The sequence below is a fragment of the Ochotona princeps genome, chromosome 1 (genome assembly GCF_030435755.1).
Source record: "Ochotona princeps isolate mOchPri1 chromosome 1, mOchPri1.hap1, whole genome shotgun sequence".
In the NCBI taxonomy this organism is placed as follows: Eukaryota; Metazoa; Chordata; class Mammalia; order Lagomorpha; family Ochotonidae; genus Ochotona; species Ochotona princeps.
In genome coordinates, this window is record NC_080832.1 from 74,718,381 (window position 1) to 74,739,382 (window position 21,002).

The 21,002-nt window shown below is 38.7% G+C and overlaps 1 protein-coding gene across 2 annotated transcripts in view; it reads right to left on the reverse strand.

The window, feature by feature from the left end:
• Nucleotides 1–21,002, reverse strand: part of LOC101522455 (cytochrome b5 reductase 4) — a 93,512-nt gene that overhangs the window by 47,518 nt on the left and 24,992 nt on the right. For both annotated transcript variants that reach the window (XM_058661052.1, XM_004580423.3), the window contains 2 exons: nucleotides 8,691–8,791; nucleotides 5,423–5,504 (listed from right to left, as the gene is read on the reverse strand). In XM_058661052.1, the coding sequence (XP_058517035.1) occupies nucleotides 5,423–5,504; nucleotides 8,691–8,791 (183 nt within the window). The remainder of the gene's footprint in view (nucleotides 1–5,422; nucleotides 5,505–8,690; nucleotides 8,792–21,002) is intronic.

The following is a 21,002-nucleotide window of genomic DNA, read 5'->3' on the forward strand; positions in this document are numbered from 1 at the left end:
AATGAGAAAGAAAAGTTGATCTAGCTGTTGCTTCACCTATCAAAGCCTGTATCCGCCAGGGCTGGGTCAGATCAAAAGGAACAGCCTAGAACTCCTTCCAGGTCTCCCAGGCAAGTGGCAAAGCTCCTAAAATTTGAGCCATCAGCTGCTGCCTCCTAGGGTGAACATTAGCAACAAGCTGCATAAAAAGTGGAGATCAATACTCTGAGTGGATTATGGGCATTCCAAGTGAAGAGTTAATCCACTGTATCACAATACTTGCCCCCAAAAGGGAGCCTTCTGAATCATGAGAATGTTACTACTTTTTTTTTAAATACACTAAATTAAAATGTCTACAGGTTCTTCCTATAGACATTATGTGACCAATGCTGTAAAAGAGATTCATGTATGTAGAAAGTGTTAAGCACAAAAGGGTGGCAAATCTGCTTGGAAGGAATTCAAAAGAACCTCACTAACAAGTTTAATACTTCTGCTACGTTTTATATAGGCATTTGTCAGGAAGTTTTGAAGAAAAGAAAAGCATTCTAGGATGAAAAGTGATGAGAATTTATACTTGAATGATTTACAATGATCTTGTAGTTACATTTCTCCCTTTCTTATTCCAAAATGTTGGTATCATGTGTCTATCAATTTGACCTAAGATCTTGTCCACAACAACCAAATCTACTACTCCATGTTCTCTTGACCATATAAGCCTTGCCAGAAGATGCCTTTGTTTTATTTTGTACAATGTGTCAAATAATCATTTCTCTCTAAAGGTTTGTCTCACCTTTAACTGGAATGACAGTAAGAGGGGGTAGAGGAATAAAGAGAGAAAGAGAATGTTTCATCTATGGGTTCACTCCTCAAATGGCTGCAATAGCCAGACCTAGGCCAGGCCAAATTCAGGGGGAGTCAAGAACTCCATTTTCGGCACCCATATGCTTCCAATGCCCTGCCAGGCACATTTGTAAGGAACTGGTCACAGAAAACAGAATAATGGGACTCAAACTGGCATTCCAAGATGGGATTTATGAAGTCTCCATCTTATCTTGCTACATCACAGCAGCAGCCCTATGTCTTATTTTTTTCCTATTTTTGTTTCTAATCATCTTCTGAATCTTTTCAAGTTTTCAAACATCTCTCAAACTTCAAAGGCTTGAAAATTTTTCTATCCTAGAAGCAGCCTACTAGCAGAATTTAAATGAAGATTTAATAACATTTCAAAGACATGCTCTGTAAAATCCCAGGATTAAAAAGCTCTACAATCCCCAGAGTACATACTTATTTATTCCAGAATGTTCCCCCATTATGCATTTAGTTAATACAACATATATTGTATTATTAGAAGTTTAAGTTTTTAAATAGTTATTTCTGTCATTGTTTATTCAATTATCCAATTTACTATCACTGTCCAATTCCTGCCCTAGCCCAAGAAGGACTAAATCCTTTCCTCATTTGGAATGAATATGAATGTGTGTGTGTTCAAACATCATCTTTCTGGGCCTGGTGCAATGACGCAAGTGGCTAAGTCCTCGCTTTGCATGAGATGAGATCCCATATAGGTGTCAGTTTGTGTCCCAGCTGCTCCACTTCCTTTCCAGTTCCCTGCTTGTTGCTTGGGAAAGCAATAGAGAATGGGACCCTGCGCCCACTTGGGAGACTCAGAAGAAGATCTTGGCTCCTGGTTTCAGAGAGGCTCAGCTCCAGCAATCGCGGCCACTTGGGGAGTGAACGAGCAGCTGGAAGATTTTTCTCTCTGTCCCACCTTTTCTATGTAAATCTGTCATTCCAGTAAAAATAAAAATAACTTTTAAAAACAAAAAACCAAAAATCATCTCTCTCTGAAATAAAATAAATGCTAACCTAAACAAAACTTCCACCATCATACAACAAGAAACAATCAGGCATTCATCCACTCTCTAATCAGGGACTTTTCATTTTCAATTACCTTACCTTAAACCACCTTCGCAATTGACCCTATATCAGCAAACATACATCAAAACAGCAAGACTAGGATAACAAATTTGCTTATTTGGTCTCACTTCACTATGTCCCCCTGTCACCCATAAATAGATTTGTTGTTTCTCCTTCCCACTAGTTAGCCTCTGGGCTTCTGATTTGCCCACCTGAATTGTCTCCATTTACTAATCAGGAAACAGAACTTTGCCTGCCTCTACAAAACCTGAACTTCGTGCTCACAGTGCTGTGACATTAACAGAAATCATGACTAAACTAATGCCACTGCTACCTATAGATCCTGCTATCTATGCATCCACAAAGCTGTTCACTATGTACATACCAGCTTCACATGCATGGGCCACTACCATCAAGTTTTAAGAATCAGAGATTTGTTTCCTTATTTCAGCACTGTCAAGATTCTGGGCTACATAATTCTTTGTTCTGGATTATGTTAAGTATTCAGCAGCATCTCTGATCTCGATCCATCAGAACGTCAGTGGTGCCCTGCTTTCTTAGGACAACCAAATGTCTCCAGTTAATCCTAAATGTTCCCTGAGGAACATAATCAACCTCTGTTTTTTTCTTCTTTTTTTTTTTAAGATTTATTCATTTTATTACAAAGTCAGATATACACAGAGGAGGAGAGAGAGAGAGAGAGGAAGATCTTCCGTCCAATGATTCACTCCCCAAGTGAGCCGCAATGGGCCAATGCACGCCGATCCAATGCCGGGAACCAGGAACCTCCTCCAGGTCTCCCACGCGGGTGCAGGTTCCCAATGCATTGGGCTGTCCTCAACTGCTTTCCCAGGCCACAAACAGGGAGCTGGATGGGAAGTGGAGCTGCCGGGATTAGAACCGGTGCCCATATGGGATCCCGGGGCGTTCAAGACGAGGAATTTAGCCACTAGGCCACGCCGCCGGGCCCTATAATCAACCTCTGTTTAGAACCACTGGCATACTGGGCTGCAACACCCATTGGTTCCAGTGCAAGTCAGGACTGAGAGCAGAACGAACCCAGCAATTGAAAACCAAGTGATTGTGCTGATGGATTGTGCTGGGCCCGGTGCTTACTAGAATATACAAGAATCTGATCTGAGAATACCTCAAAGTTTCTTTGGAGATCTCCCCAATCGAACTGCTGGACTCAGAACCCTAGCCAAGAAAAGAGAGAGGACAGAACAAATCAATCAACCACCTCAGCTGTATGTTGGGCAGTGAAATACTGGGCAAATGAAGACGCTATGATGGACTTTGACAATCAGTGGATTCTTCAATGACCTCATCGAGCTGGGAGTGGCGAGAATGGTAGCGATCCATAACTGCAGAACTATTGAAACCACTTGAGCAAGTATCTCAGAGCATGCCCCAACATCCGGGACTTTGGGCGGGTGGGAAACTGGGTGGGGCTTCTCCCTCAATATCCCCCTTTGCCTCAGATAAAAATTAAAATACAAAAAAAAAAAAAAAAAAGAAAAAACAAAACAATTGCACCTGTAAAAAAAAAAAAAAAAAAAAGAACCACTGGCATACACCAAAGGAAAATAAATCATTAAATAGTAGGGAACATTAGTGAACCTTACAAAAGCAGGCTCCTAGGATTTCTTTGCTTTAGTGAAGTTCTACAATTAAATAACTCTGCATCTTGTAGTCTCATATGTTTACCTAAAAGCCTCAGTAGCTTCTTGCTGATACAGGGAGTTATAACAGCTCTAAGACCCTCTCCCAACTCTAATGTTCTACTAATCTATGATTCTAAGTGCTTTACAGTTATTAAATGCTAGAAATAAGACATAAAATCTAGTAATATAAGGAACAGAAAGCATAATAGGCAAAAAATTAAAAAGAAATATTACTGAAACTAAAATTTGCCATTAGAAAATATGACTTAACATTTTTACAATAATATGTAATAATGTTCTGGTCTAGAACAGTGCTATCCAAAAGAAATTTAATGCAAGCCATACTACAAATTTAAATTTTCTAATTAGCCAGAATGGGAAAGCACAACAAATGTTTAACTAGATTTTTACGTATATATGTGGAATAATCTCATTTCAGCATATAATCAATAGAACAATTATGAGACATTTTGTATTTTTTAAACTGAGTTTTGAAGTCCAATCTATTTTACGCTTACAGCACGCGTATCTCAACTTGCACTAGGCACATTTCTTGTGTTCATGAGCCACATGAAACTTTTTAGTAGCTACAACAGCACAGACTATGGGCTTTTTCCATTTTTACTGGAGAATGAAATGTTTCACATATGCAAATTATCAGTCATTGAAATTTATCTTTAATCCATCACTGATGAATCTTTCTAAAACATAACACGAACCACAGTATCTTTAAATAAAGAATTAAAATAAACACAACTGATTCTTTGCTTGATAATTACACAATGGCATTATATTCTCTATTATGAGTTTTGTTAGCTTCCCCATTTTCTTCCCAAACACCCAAGTATTTCACCACTGCCACACTGAAAATCACTAAATAGATAATTAAGCCTCTTTATCTGTTCACGTATCAGTCCTGGACTCCATCTGCACTTGCAGTATGGCAATTACCTCACCTAAAAAGGGCAACAATATTGAAAACAGCTCACGTGTAAACACTGCATAGGTAATAGCTATGGAGAGAGTTCAAACTCAGACCTGTGCTACTTCCATTCTGCTGACCAAGCCTCCTGCTTTGACAAAACCTTGTATTACAAAACTCAATGAAGTAATGGATGATTCTGGTTGAATCAACCAATTTCATCTAAATTTGAGAGTCAAGTCAGGGAGTTACTGAAAAGAAATGTCTATCACTCATTCATAGAAAACTGTTACACAAAATATTAGTAGTACTCCAATTCCATGCCTAAAATTCAATATAGCTGCTCTTCTGAAAGCGGGTCAGGAAGATCTTGAACACAACGCAGATTGTACAGCCCCATCTCAGATGTAAGCAGAAAACATGGAATATATTTAAAAGAAGTTTAAAATGAGACTGGGGTTACTTATAGTGAGGGAACATGAGGTGGATCAGACCTTTAAAAGCAAATGTGAGACAAAGCTGGGACAGCAAATTTCTATTATGTTTTTTATATATTCTGATTTCTAGATAGTGTGACTATTATTATTTAAGCAAAAATAATCTCTAAAAACTAACCTAAAAATAACTGTATCACGATAATCAAGTAGTTAATTTGTCTATGCAACAGGTGAATAACAAACTAAAGAAAATTAAGAAAACAATGAAGTGTTTACTTCTACAATAATTAAGCATCATACTCTATGAATTTTTCCTACAAAATATATCAGTTGTTTTAACGTAACTCTTCAGACAAAATGAAGTAAATGTTTTAGAGTGGCTAGATCAGGAGGTCAGTAGGAGTGAGAAAAACACTGAAGTCTATTTGCTGAAATACAAGTTTAAAAATAAGTACTACACATACACTATACATCAATGCTGGTTAAGTGCCAGCTTCACTTACCTTTCGGAATGGCAGGTTTAACTGCCATTCTGCCAACCAGGCATTCTTTCAGCATGGATTCATAATTAACCCAACGATGAACCTAGCATGGCAGAAAAATGGAAAAAAAAGCAATGTTAAGTCTAACTCAGTGGGGATCTTCTCATTTTATTATGACCAACACTAAACCTTTGTAAATCATTCTATATACCTAAAAACTATAAAAGATTAAATTAATCAAAGGCATGACACAAAGGCAACAAAAACAGGGATTGTTTATATAGTGTTTTCAAAGTTTTATCTATAGGCCTCTACTAGTTTCTGAGGTTTTGGGTATCTATGAGATTTCTATTAGCTTCATGAAAATATCAAAATGTTGTGTAACCTTGTCAATGTTTAGACATTTGCACTGGTATTATAAAGGCAGTGGTGGGTAACATGCCATCATCTTAGTACTAACTATGGCAAAGGATCCAAACTGTTTTTGTAACCATATTTTGACCACCAGATTTGGGACTGATGTTTAAGAATATCCTCCAACAAGTAGAAAAGGTGTTTATTTACTTAAAGCTGGACCACAGAGTACTAATTCTTAGATTTAGTGTGAATGTGATAACCCAAGAAGTTCTTAAAACACTTTCAACATAAAGCATGATAATCACCCTGAATTTCAAGGCAATTGTTTGATCAGTAAAACAAAGCATGCTTTTTTTTTTTAATGAAAGCCCACTTATGCAAGGAAGAATGCCAAATACGTTATTTAATACTACTTGGGTATTTTAGCAGACATTCTCTTGAAAATGAATGAAATGAGACTACTACTTCAAGGAAAACACTGGCAGCATTTGTTGCTAGAGGTACTATTGGTGGGGATCAAATTTAAACAACCTTATGGAGGTTACTTTTTCACTATACACCAAAACCCTCAAAATATGCTCTTTTTCACTCAGATATTTAGGAATATATCTGAAAAAGAATTGGAATTAACTGTAAAAAAGAGTAAAGGAAAATCATAGTACATTATCCAATATTACACTATACAACTATTAAAATAACTTTGTCAAATAACACTGATAACACAAACTATGGTATGCTCTTCAGCAACTAAATATTAACATAACATACATGAAAGGGTACACATAAATTGGTACTTCCTTACTTACATAAACTGCATTTAACAAGTACCCATGGAGCATCTAGTAATGCCTAAAGCACTACCTTTGGGGTCAGGGTTCCCTATAGCCGTGGACTGGGTAGAATTTAAACAGATAAAAGAGAATGATATTCAAAGAGGGAAAGATATGAGATCTGTCAATCACATTAGTGGTGAAAACGGTAGGCACTTCAGTTTGCTTGAAACATGCAGTTTGGAATATCTGCCCTGACATACTCTTTAGCGCCTCAAATACCTAACTACTGCCTGTACGCGGTGAGTCACTGAGAGCTCAAGAGCAAGGCACGGAGACAATTGTCACATTATCCAAATTAGTACTATAAGCAATATTAGGACAGCATTAAAAAAAAAAAGGACTAGAATGGGTGTTGATGACTTCAACTAAGGCAATGGGAAGGGGAAAATGGTTTTAACAAGAGCATAGGATTTCTATTAGCTTCATGAAAATATTAAAACCACAGGCCAGATACTGGGGTACAATGATGGAAGGCAAAAGTTCTCTGTAGCTTCAAGTCCCTGTTGCCAGAAACAGGAAACAGATGATATTATTACCAGAAACAGGGAAAAATATGAGATATTATCTAGGAACACAAGCAGTTGAAATGCCAATGGATCATCAAAATGATCAACAGGAAATAGGAAATACAATGAATCAGCGGTGAGAACAAAACTGGAGACAGAAATAAGACAATAAAATCTCACTTAGTATTCTTTGTACAACTGAAATTCTGAGCGTAAATAAATAAATTCTCACAAGGAAAGATTAAAGAAGCCTTATTATGGTTTACAGAATATAAGCTTGTCCATTTTCATACTGGAAGAAACTCGTAAATAAATTAAACTTTAACGATCCTTTTAAAGCCAAAGGGAATGAAGCAATATGGTAACCAAAGTACTGTTTTAACTGCTAAGTGGAACAATCAGAACAAAAACACAGTGGTCCTTGTGCCTTCTCAGAAACAAGCTTTCCTTAAATGAAGTCTATATCACCTCATAACACGGAGAAATACAAGCAATACTAGACTTCACTGAAAGTTTTTCCTGAACATGAAGACGTTACTGGGCAGATATAAAAGTGTGGCAGATAATATTTTAGACAAATAGTCCTAATCCTTCCTATTCTGCTTGTATTGCTAAATAATAAAAACAGTAAATTACAATGGGAACTTGCCTTATAATAGCAATAAAAACCTCCCAGGAAGAATGCTATCAAACATGATTTCTCTCCAATCTAGGAAGAACAGTAATAATAAACTAGGTTCTGCCAGACAAGTAATTGCATGTAAGTACTTCTAAACATAAAACAAATTATGTTTCTGTAATTCTGGCCAAAAAAACAAACCCAAGGTGGATGAAAATGAAGGGAGAAGAGATTAAATTATATTTGATAAGAAAAAATACATAGAACAATCTGCCTCAGGTAACTTAATGAAAAAAAAAAAAAACCTACCACATGGTTAATCATCATTAAATACCAGAAAAGAAAACCACCAAAAGGTTTTTGATACTAAATTCATTTCTATTCTTCTAAACAATGCCATCTCAACAATTAACATATGTAATGGCTTCTAAACAGTATATGAACTAAAGCCTGTTTTCAGTAAATAAAAGGGGAAATGTGAGATACACAGAATTTCGGTTATCACCTGAGAAAAAATAAATTTTCCATTTATCAGTCAATCTCATCTAACTTCTACTTGCCAGGCAGATTCAGCATATTGAAGAAGCTGAATAAATATTTCCAAATGAGAAAAGACTAAGAGCAGAGAATTAAGCAACTTATTTAAAGTGATTAATTCTCTCAATGTTCCTTCCAATCATCACTACCTTTCATAAGTCAATCATCCTCATTATGAAAATCAATCAAGACTGACTGAGTCAACAGTGACCAGCAGAGGAAGTAGTAAGCACTGCCAGATTCAATATCATCTCTAAAATTCTAAAACAATTCAAAGGCAAATTAAACAGCTGCTACTAGTGAACATCTGCCTATTTCTCAAATTTTATGCCAACACATAATAAAATCTATTATTCTCTTTCTTTCTATAAATGTCATACTGTCAAATCCAAGAGTACTCTTCCATTGTAATTTTTTGATTAATTTCACGACCTTACCTGATCAAAAAGGTCAGTACCATCGGATCCTGCTGCTCTCATTAGCTCATCTTCTCCACCAGGATGATATTCCATGTATGGGCTGACATTATAAACAAATCCTATATCAAAGCAATGAAAGCCAATATCCTAAATGAGCTTTAAGTTTACAAAAGCTGCAAGTTTCCTTAAAAACACTCTATTTAACAAATCATTGTTTCAAAATATCAAGAATAGTAAACAGGCTTAGATTTCATTATACAAGTTAACTTACCAGAATGATGGGTTCTGGTAGACAACACAGCCTACCAGTTTAGAGTCACAACAGTTTAGAACTCACATCAGTTGCTATATTAGGGTAGAGTTCCTTATACTCTAATCCACAGAGCTATGTGAAGAGGGCTGGACAGCGCCTGCACCCTCAATGTACTGCATTACAGCATAGGAATTTTGAATTTAGCAAATCTAAATTGTCTAAAATGAGCATTCATTTTGGAGGGAGACACATTAACTAAAAAAATGTTATGAACCAATAGACATAATCTCAAACTGATGTTAAGCTATTATCAAATTCTGCAAAATTGAAATTTTAATAGAAACAGGAACCAAGACGGAATTCTAGAAACACCAATCTTGAACGATACAGAATTAGATTGGGACCAAGGTCTTCTGTTCACAACTCAACAGATGCTTTCAGGCCGTGTGCATGGTTGATCTTCACTGATAGAGGATTTAGGGAAGATATCATCTACCTGTCTGGCCATCCATCCAACTATCTGCCAGTCCTTCCTTCCAACCAATCATCCATCCATCCATCCATCTCTTCCTTTATGTTAATATCTTATTTTAGTGTTTTGTTTTGTAAACTTTAATAAGGAGTACACTCACACAAACACAAAAGATTTCCTGCATTAAGGAAAGTAACTAATTAAAATTAAAACTCAGCAGTTGCTTTACAAAGATATAGTCCAATATTTGAATAAACATTTTAAAATATCTTGGCAATACTGAAGGATACACTGTGCAGTTAAAATACATTCAGAGGGCTCGGCAGCGTGGCCTAGTGGCTGGGGTCCTCGCCTTGATCCCATATGGCTGCTGGTTCTGGTCCCGGCAGCTCCACTTCCTCTCTGTCTCTCCTCCTCTCAGTATATCTGACTTTGTAATAAAAATAAAATAAATCTTAAAAAAAAATTAAAAAATACATTCAGAATAACAGGGACACTGAGTTTTTTCAGTAAAAGTACTAATACTACCTGTTCTAATATCTTCTCACACTAAATTGTTTTGTGCTACAAACCTCAAATTCTGAGATTTCAAGCCACTTCTTAGTATCAAAAGTGTCCATTTTATAATACATTAAGTACATTGCACTGTCAAAATGAATACTTAATTTCAATCGCAGAATAACAGTTTTAATACTGGGAGAATTACAGAAGCAATTTAATAATAAACGGAAACATTCTTCATGTAGCATTCCTTTCCTGCTAGTGGACCACAGGAAACAGAAGATGATCGTTCAAAATTTTCGTCTCTCAGACTCAGCCTGACCAAGCACTTAGGGAGTAAAGCAGGTGACAGAACATCTCTTTCTTCCTCTCTTTCCCTCTCTAACTTTGCTTTTAAGTAGTTGAAAGGTGCAAAAGCTTGGCCAGGAGTGATGTTCAACCTGTTCCACTTCCCATCCTCTGACTTGCCACTCACTTTCTCTGCTGGCCTAGATCATCTATTAAGTCCCCTGTGTGCATCTGGCTATGCTGCCAACTGCATGGGTATTCGCAGCTGAGCAGACCCAGTCCATATGCAATCCAAGTTTGGGCTACACACCCTGTGATCTTCCCTGTGGCCATGGACTGAGTCCAGTTACCGAGCTCGGGAGTCCCCCAAGAAACCTGGGGTGCTCCAGTTAGTGCAGGGTTCAGTTCAGTCTGTCACCTACATCAGTCTATGCACTGGTGAATGCAGTTACCTTTCCAGTTCTGCCCCCCCCAGCCCTGGCTCCCATGCAAATTGATGGGTGCTGCAGCTTAACAAGCACCTGGGTGTGTGAATGCACTAAGGTGGACTTTGTCAAGCAAAAGGTCTTGAAAGTTTTTCTCAGCTTTGGAGCAATGAAACCAAGAATGCCTCAGAACTGTAAAACCACTCAATAACACTACTGGAATATTTTTCCCATACTGGGCTCTCTAAGATGACATCAAATGACCACATTCCTAAATCCAGGTGGTGTTTAGGTAGTTTGGCAGCACAGAATCGCCCCTTCTTCCTCCCCCTCCCCGCCCCACCCAGCATACATTAGAAAAATTAAAAATTGGAAATATCTGTCCCACCCTCCTTCCTCCATACCTTGACTGTTCCCACCCCAATCAGTGCTTCACATGGTTATATATCTTAAAAAAAAAAGATTTATTTATTTTTATTGCAAAGTCAGATATACAGAGAGGAGGAGAGATACGGAGGAAGATCTTCTGTCCAATGATTCACTCCCCAAGTGACTGCAATGGCCAGAGCTGAGTCGATCCAAAGCCAGCAGCCCAGAGTTCTTTCAGATCTCTCACACAGGTGCAGGGTCCCAAGGCTTTAGGCCATCCTCAATTGCTTTCCCAGGCCACAAGCAGGGAGCTGGATGGGAAGCAGGGCTGCTGGGATTAGAATTGGCACCCATATGAGATCTTGGTGTGTGCAAGGCAAGGACTTCAGCTGCTAGGCCACCACATTGGGCACAGTTATATATCTTTCTCAACTACGTAAATAGTATTAAAAAAATAAAATAAATACTATATACACAAGAATAAGTGGTATTCTGGGGGCTAGCCTAATGGTATAATGGGTTAAGCCTCTATCTACAACACCAATATTCCACATTGGTACTAGTTTGAGTCCCAGATATTCCACTTGATATTCCACTTCTGATCCAGCTCCCTGCTAATGCAACTAGCAGAGCAGCAAAGGATGGCCTAAGTGCTAGGGTCCCTGCAACTACCTGCGAGACACAGAAGCAGCACCTGGCTCCAAGGTCCAGTCTGGGCCATCACAACAAATGTGGGCCTTAGGGGAGGGAGCCAGCACAAGGAAGATCTCTTTCTTGATTTTTCCCTCTTTACATATAACTTTGACTTTCAAATAAATAATAAAATATATTTTTAAAAACTGTGTTTTGTAATTAGATTAAAAATAATTTTATGTTTTAAAATGCAAACATTTAACTGCAAAGTCCCACAACATATATTCATTCAACAACAAAAATTTTTAATTATTATTTTATGATACATCCATAGGCTCTGGAATTCCACCTCCTCCCACTGATCTCCCCTCTAGTATTACAATGGGTAGTCCTTCACAAACAGTCATATGCCCATCGTTCCGCTATTGGAGTGTTTCCTGACATTGCAGGCATGGACAATAACAGAGAGTCCAGCATCCTACTGTCAGCATACATTCAACTCTTTCACTGGGAGTCCATGGTTGGTCTGGATGCAGGGATGCACACTGCACTATGTCTCCACATCAGGACATGTCAGTATCTGCTATGTTTCTATAATACACCCCCTGAAATACAGGGCCAGAAAACACAATCTATAACAGGCAGAAAAACAGAAAACTTGCATCAACATGAAGTTAAACAACATGCATTGCTATAGGAATGTAAAAGAAAATCAAAAACTTTCTTGTAGAAAATGATGCTACTGCATTACTCAGTAAGAAAAAAACAAAACTTTTTTTTGAAAAAATGACAATAAAAACAAAAATAGCAATGCCTAGCCTATAAGATGTAGCAAAACAGTTCAACAAAAAATTTTTAATATGTTTCAAGTATTATGCCACTATACTGCAGTGTTTTTTATTTACTTAAATTATTCACCAATGTTAATTTTATTGACAAATGAGGGGGAAAATATGGCATATTTTAATGTATTCACTGAACAAATAAATCTTTGCAAGTACTGAGACTATTTTGCCACCTTGTGTTCAGTAAAGAAATTGCACATTATTTTTATCTGTTAACTAGGTTTTTTTTACTCTATTATCATTATTATTATTATAGATGATGCTTACATAGTTGATAAGGGTGGGTAAGATCTAGGGTTAGGGAGAAATGGGTGTGATAATTATTTCCAAACTTTCTATTTCTTCTTCCCATTTCTGGGGGGAGGGGAGAGATAAGAGGAGAGGCCATAACTAGCCTCCCACCATCCCAGTACCTGATATCAGCCCAGGGTTACAATGTGGTGCACACTCCATTTTTAGCTTTTAGCTAGTACTAACTATTGCTATATGCGTCTGTGATTACAAATGTCAATCCACCCTTCAATTCTATTAATCTTTGTTTCATAGATTTTAAAGCTATTCTTTAAGTTATAAAGAATCTTCCTAATGAAATGAGTCTTTATAAGTATTACAAAGTGTTTTTGTCTCTAGTAAGAGTCTGAAATTTGTCTGGTAATATTTTTAAAAATCTTAGCATAATACAGTCCAAACAGTAATGCTGCTTGGGTAGAAGACATCTTTCCATAAACGTATTTATATTTTTGTAAGGTACATCCTTTATAAACATCATATAGTTAAGTCTTGGTAAAACAATGTGCATGAATGCACACACACACACACACAACTTCTATCTTTTAATCAGAATGTTTGATTATTTATACTTAAAATTGTTATTGTGACTGGATTAAAATACACCATTTTACTGTTTCCCATTCTCAAGTTTTGTATTTGGGTTTCAATTCCCCTTTCCTTTTGGGAAAGGGGTTTTGTATTTGTATTTGGGTTTCAATTCCCCTTTCTTTTGAATTAACCAAGTTTAGAATTTTTATTTTATTTATTAGATTGTAGGCCTAACTTTTCTGCATTATTTTTAAAGAATCAGTCTACTATGCCACCATGCTGCCCCTCAAAATTAATATTATACTCTTTCATATGTAACACAGGACACTTTAAAAAGGTCAGGGATGTCTGTCCCTGGGGATATCACAAAAACAGTGAAAATGCTCAGACCCTGGGGCTCAGCACACAACGCCTGCCTAAAATCCCAAATAAGCACTGATTCCTGTCCCAAAAACTCCTCTTCCAATCCAGCTCCTTGATTATGGCCTGGGAAACCAAGGAGGTATGGCCCAAGTCCTTGGGACCTTGCACCCACATGGGAAACTCAGAAGAATCTCCTGGCTCCTGGCTTAAGATTGGCTCAACTCCAGTCATTGAGGCCATTTAGGGATGAACCAGTGGATGCAATATCTCTCCTTCTCTATCACTTTCACTTTATAAATCTGTCTTTAAAATACAAATAATAAGTACATCTTTAAAAAAAAGATAAAGACATGAAACTCAGAAACAAGGGAATAATTGTAACAAAGTTCTCAAAGTGTGAGAGGCAAAGAGACTGGTAATAACATAATATGCTTAGCAGACTAAAGGATGGTGAAAATAAAGCCAGTGTAAGTAGAAGGAGAACGTGCCAAAAACAACAAACCACCACCAACAACCTATTCAACAGGAGTCCAAAAAGTACAAAATCAGAGATTTCCGGCAGGTCTGAAGGTAAGAAGTAACATGATCTTGGATCCCAACTGCCAAACTCCACACAACCAAACAGCATCAGTCTAACTCCATTCTACTAGAAGCATAAGGCTCACTTTGTAGAGAAGTTGAGTTAGAAGGACCCTGCACTCAGGGAGACAGTCACACTTGGAGTGAGTGGTCTGAATTAAAAAAGAAGCAAAATTCTACTAGCCAAAACATTAAGATTTTCTTTCATCATCACCCATTACTTAAGGACACTTATTCATAGAAAAGCACAGGATTCCTCAGCAGAAACAGACTAGCTCAAGCTTGATATCAAAACTGGAAGAAAAAAAATCTTAAAATAATTATTTTCCTAAGAAAATGTGGTATAAGCTTCTAAGAATTTTGCAAATTCAACTGGCCTAACTATCAAAGACCATTAATGTAAAATTATTAGGAAAAAAAGCCCTGATATTTAACTAAGTGGAAATCAATTAGTTAAAAACTCTAAAATTTTATCAATCGAGCTATAATTTAAAAATAAATCCACAAACTTATGTAGAGACCAGGAGTCATTTATAATGATATTTACTATCTTTAAACTAGACATATGACTTGCACCAATATTATACAAATATCTTCTGTTCAAGAGAAGAAAAGTCCTTTTCCTGCCTTTTTCTCTTTCCAATTCAGTGGAATCATTTCCTTCAGGAAGCCTATTCCTTAGGTACACCAGCAGTTCGCTGGCTTGCTATTAGTCAGGGTAGCGGTGGAAGTGCAAAGAAGTCCTTGTGATCTTATCTAAATCTTATTTTCCAAAAAAACTCACCTGAAAAGATTAACACAGCACAATGAGCTGTTTATCCTTCAAAAAGGAAAATAGCCAAAATCAAGATGTTGCATTCAGATAGCAGATGACATAAATTATAAAGAGTGACCAGCCACATCAAGGAGAGAGGGCATGTGAATCATTTCAACTCTGGCCAAGCACACGAAAAATGAGTGATGTCACTATAAAGTAACTGTGCACCAAAGCCAACTGTGAATCCGTGAAACCTTATCATTTCTTTTCTTATTATCTTCTGCCTCTTGGGATTCTCGCAAGAAATGGTGTGAGCAGGACAGACCCAAAAAAGTCTAACTGGAAGTGCAGATGTGTAGGGCCTACAACAAAATTTGAGGCTAGAACAGGAGTAGTGAGACAAGTCCATCCATACTTTTAGCCTATAAGAGTACATAATCAGCCACTGCTAAGGTAGAGTAAGACACTCACCATGTTACAGATCAAATTCTGAAATAAGGCAAAAGCTGTCTGCTGCTGGAAGGGGGTTAAAAGTTTCCCATCTCTAAGCCCTGCTCTGACATTAGGCAAAAGCTAGCTGCTGCTAGAAAGAACAGAAAAATCACACTGTTACTTAGGCTACAATGAATAACAAGGAAAAGGCTAACCAAATCCCACAAGAGGATGGGAAAACTAATTCATGCCCAGGTGCTGCACTGATACAAAACAGTTATTTCAGCACTAGAAAAGAGGCGGAACATTGTTCCCATCCTAGATCTTCTGTCCCACCCTCCCCTACTTAATCTACTGCAATAAGCTTAACTGTCAATGGAGAAAGAAGCAAGAAACCTGTTTGTATCCTAGATCTTGTACTAGGTTGGAAGTAAGGGATGCCTGTCCCTGGGGAAGTCAAGGTACTGAGAAAGCTCAGACCCTGGGGCTTAATGCAGAAGGCTGGCCTAAAATTAAGGCTGAAACAAGAGCATGTTAAGGCTGTGGCACGTTAAAGCAGACATTTTACTCTTTGCTTGATCCTCTCTGGAAGCTGCTTTTGGATCTCAGTATGTCACACGACATTTACGTTAAAAAACCAGAGGGCCCGGTATGGTGGCCTAGCAGCTAAAGTCCTCGCCTTGAATGCGCCAGGATACCATATGGCAGCAGCAGCCCTAATCCCAGCAGCCCTGCCTCCCATCCAGCTCCCTGCCTGTGGCCTGGGAAAGCAATTGAGGATGGCCCAAAGCCATGGGACCCTGCACCTGTGTGGGAGACCTGGAGGAATTTTCTGACTCCTGGCTTTGGATCGACTCAGCTCCAGCCACTGCGGCTCACTTGGGGAGTGAATCATTGGACGGAAGATCTTCCTCTGTATCTCTCCTCCTCTCTGTATATCTGACTTTGCAATAAAAATAAATATATCTTAAAAAAAAAAAAAACCCAACCATCGCTTTGGGTAAATTAAGCTACACGTCAGATAAGCTTCTATACATCAAGTCTCCAAGTCTGTAAACATTTCTAAAGCAGTCATGACAATCAACCAACAGGCCTTAGAACAGATATTTGCTGGTCAGGGAACAGGTATGCCAGATGCCTCACTCCGAGTTCTTAGGCAATCCTCACCATGGTGTGGCCTCCTGCTGGTCTGGGAGCAGCATGTCAGGGATCTGATAGTGGGGTCCTAAGTAGGCTAGATTGGCAGCAAAGCAACACAACGCTGTGAAGGTGGGCAGGCTAAGAGCCTCATGGGTAACAGGGAGAAAGCATCAGCAGTGTTCCAGAGCACCAGTATGGAAGCGGGCAGGCCCTGGATCCCACAGGTACTAAGTATGCGGCACATGCAGGACATCATTGCAGTTGGCCAGGGGCTTAAGGCCAGGCTCCTGAAGTGGCGGAGGAGGAGGCACCTGACGGATCCTAGGAAGGTCATGTCTGCTGTGCAACCCTGCACTGGTCTGGGAAAAGCAAGGCAGAGACTTGATGGGTTTTAGGCTGTCACAAAAGCGCTGGCCAGAGCCTGAGGCAGAGACTCCGGGGTTAGGAAATCTCAATGACAGCCTTTACCATTGCCAAGAAACCTGGACCTCCATGTTCTATAGAACCCAGATGCAACAGGATCTCTGTTTTCAGGAACTAGAGACTGAGATGCGTGTACTGGTACTCAGCCACAGTGCATATTGTGTTGCCTCCTATGCTGACTCCTTTGTAGGGGAGATCAGGCCCAGACGCACACAAAGGATGAGATGGCCTGTCTCTGTGAACAAGCTGAGGGCCACGGATGTTGCTTCAAAGGACAGAAAAAGGACAGTAAGTTCTCAGAATGGTCATGACAATGTGAAGGACACAGCCACTGGCACCAGCTATACTTTCCATGGCTTATGAGATGGATCCATTAAATGAAATAGAGAGAAATTTCCAAAATCAGGACATGCAAGGCCTACACCCCTATAGCTACATAAGGTGAGATAAATCTATACCCTTCAGCAAGAATAGGGGTCAGAAATCTCATGAGGGAATCAATTGCCACAGACAGGTAGCAAGCTTAGGCTCATGAAGTGGAAGCCATACCTTCCCCACTGTATGTAATACAGTCCACTTGTCAATCAAATGGCACCTTTCCCAGGTTGTTGTTCCCACCTCGCCTGGTATCATGTAATCACTCCCCTTCCCAGGCTCTGAGAAGCCAGACAAGGAGGGATGCTCTCTCTCTTCCTGTGGACACAAGATGGAAATAAAAACATTTCTCTCCCATCTTTCCCCTCTGCTCACTCCATTCCTGAATGTGTATCTGTGATTTCCTTACCTTTAAATAAACTATACAATACATAAATAAATAATCATCATATAACAAAAAGGCACAATTAAGCCAGAGGAATGAACATTTATAAATATATGTGCATCCAATTTTAGAACAACCATGTACACAAAGGAGATATTTATAGCTTGGGAAGGTGTTATAATGCAGCTGTACAGCTGATTATGTCTTTGCTTAGCATGCCTGAATCCCATATCAAAGTGGCTGTATACAGTCCCGACTGTTGCTGATCCAGCTTTCTGCTGGAGACAGCAGATGCTGACCCAAGTACTTGCACTCCTGCTGTTCATACAAGAGACATGAATGAATTTCCTAGTACCTATCAGGCTGCTCTAGCCCTGTTATAGACATTCAAGGCGTAAGCCATTTATATAAGAGCATCTCTCTCTCTCTCTTTCAGTCACTCATTCCCTCTGTTACTCTGCCTTTCAAATACATAAATCTTGAAAAATGTTAATAAACTAAAAGAGGAGAAAAACTCTAATACAGTAACAACAGGATACTTTAACACTTAACTTTCAGCAATGGGTAGATCATGAAGACAGAAAATCACCAAAGTAGAGGATATTCCAGATTTCATCCAACAAACATCAGATTCTTCTCAACAGCACATGTCACCTTCTTCAGGATAGATCATACAGTATGTTACAAAACAATTTTTAAAACTTGTAATCACAGGGCCTACCATGATAGCATAGTGGCTAAACCCTCGCCTTGCATGCACTGGGATTCCAAATGGTAGCAGGTTCATGTTCTGGCTGCTACATTTCCCATCCAGCTCCCTGTCTGTGGCCTGGGAAAGCAGTGGAGAATGGGCCAAAACCTTGGGACCCTGCAACCACATGGGAGACACGGAAGGAGCTCGACTTTGGATTGGCTCAGCTCTGGCCACTGTGAACCATGGACAGAGGATTTTTCTCTCTGAGCCCCTTCTCTCTGTAGATCTAACTTTCCAAAAAATAAACAAATAAATAAAACTTTTTTAAAAATTGAAATTACATCATCTATTACACCATTTATCTTCTTTGATCACAATGCATTAAAATTACAAATAAAACAGAAAAATTTTGAAAACTACAATAACCAATGGATCCAGTGGGGAAAATGTGAAGAAAACTAAAGAATGGGAGAATCAAGATGGCGGAACAGGGTAAGCACACTTCTAAACAGATGGAAAAATATTAGCCAGGGTGAAGCAGAAATGGTACATTCTAGGAAACAGGAGAAGACAGAACAACAGCAGAGGGGCACCTGGAGACTGACACAGGAAAGCAGCAAATCAACAGTGTGGTGTTGCAATGACCCCCAGCAGCATTCAGCAATCTGTCATCTAAATGGCAGCCAGAACTCCACCAACAACTAGGTGGGGAGGGACATTCACCAGCAATTCAGAACGTGAACCCAAACAAAAAACTGCTCATCCTGCTGTTTTGATTTAACCAGGATCAAAGACAGAGTAGCAGGTCCCAGAGAGGTGGCATGGGACAGGGTGGATTTCACAACCCAGTCCGCTCCTTAGAGCTGAATTGGGTGCCATTTTATGTAGGGAGGCAAAGGCTATGGATTAGGACTGCACATGCACTGAGCTGCGAGTGAGCTCATTTCTGGCTCAGTGAACTACAACAACGTGGCATCCTATAGATTCCACCCAAGATAGGTCCAAGTAGCCTCAGACCTGACAACCAGATGAAGAACTCCAGCAGTGACGCATCAGGTGCCATTTTTTTTTACATTTATAGCAACTTTATTCATAATAATTCCTAACTGGAAACAACCCCAGTTGTCCAACAAATAAATGGATAACTTGACTTACATGCAAGCAACACTTAACCTCTCCGCAAGCAACAATGATTTACTGCTACGACCTAGTTCATTTCAGAAATATCAGGAATATGTCTTTTTTTTTTTATCAGTTGAGATTCTTTCATTGCAAGCATATACCAAGCATAGAGCCCAGCATCTCATTGCCCAGACAAATTCAACGGCTTTTTGGGGAGACCATCTCTGGTCTGAAGATAGAGCTGGCAGAGCACCATACCTATCAATTAAAAACCCCAACATAACATCAGCAACAATTTACAACATCATGGAATTAATTGACATAGTATTGAGCAACCAACATGTTAAAAAAAATGCAAGTTCTTTACCACATACTGTGACTCCTTCGCCGATACTTCAACTTTGCTTTATACATGACCGGGTTCTATACACATCAGGTGCCATTTTGTACAGTGTGGCAAAGGTTTTGAGACTGTAGGGACAACAGTGAGTTGTGCATGCACTGAGCTGGAAGTGAACTCACCAAGCTCAGCACATTGTACTGGTCCCACAGGGAAAATAATAAAGACCTTGGCATTGTACTGTGTGGCACTAAGACCTAACAGCAAACAGGTTCCAGCAAGATCAGCACCACCAACAACCTAGCTATAAAGGACTCCTCGTGTCTCCCTAATCATGGGAACTGCTTGACAAAAGTGAGAGAAAGACTGCAGAGACAACAGTGCAGCCTCGGCACAGTGTCACAGGAGTAGAGAGTGGTGCTGTATTTCATGGATTTTGATTTTTTTTTTTCTTTTAGCTTCATCTCTTCAAAACACTTTCTTCTGATTAAATTCTTCACTGACTCAGATCATACAGTAGTATCATTTTGTTCAAGAAGGTTCTTTGATTTTCTTTTTCATTTATTCAGCGACACATTAGTCATTCAGTAGCATGTTATTTAACTTCATGGCATTGCTAATTTCTTTTTTCTTCCTGTTATTAATTTTGTTTTACGGCTTTTCATTTAAGGGGATATACAGTAACTATGTAATGGAGACTATCATATAATGTGAGGATATAATGCAGCATGCTTCTCTACTTCCAGACAAAGATGAACTCCCAATGAAACTGTTTACTATATCTTGACAATAGGATGTTGGATTCTTTGCCATTATCCATGCCTGCAATGATGGACAATGACTGTTTATGAAGAACTAAACAACAGTAATAATATAGGGGAACTCACTAGTGGGAGAAAAGAATTTGGGAAGGGGGGAAGGGAAATCCCAGGGCCTATGGACCTACATCATAAAATGATAATAGTAATATAAAAAGAAGTAAAAGGAAAAAAAGTGCTGATCTTTCCTCACTTCAATATTTACCATAAACAAGTATATTAATCACAAAATTTGTGAAAAAAGACAAGAAATATCTTACATTTGTTTGATTTCAAGGGATATCTATTTAGCATGCC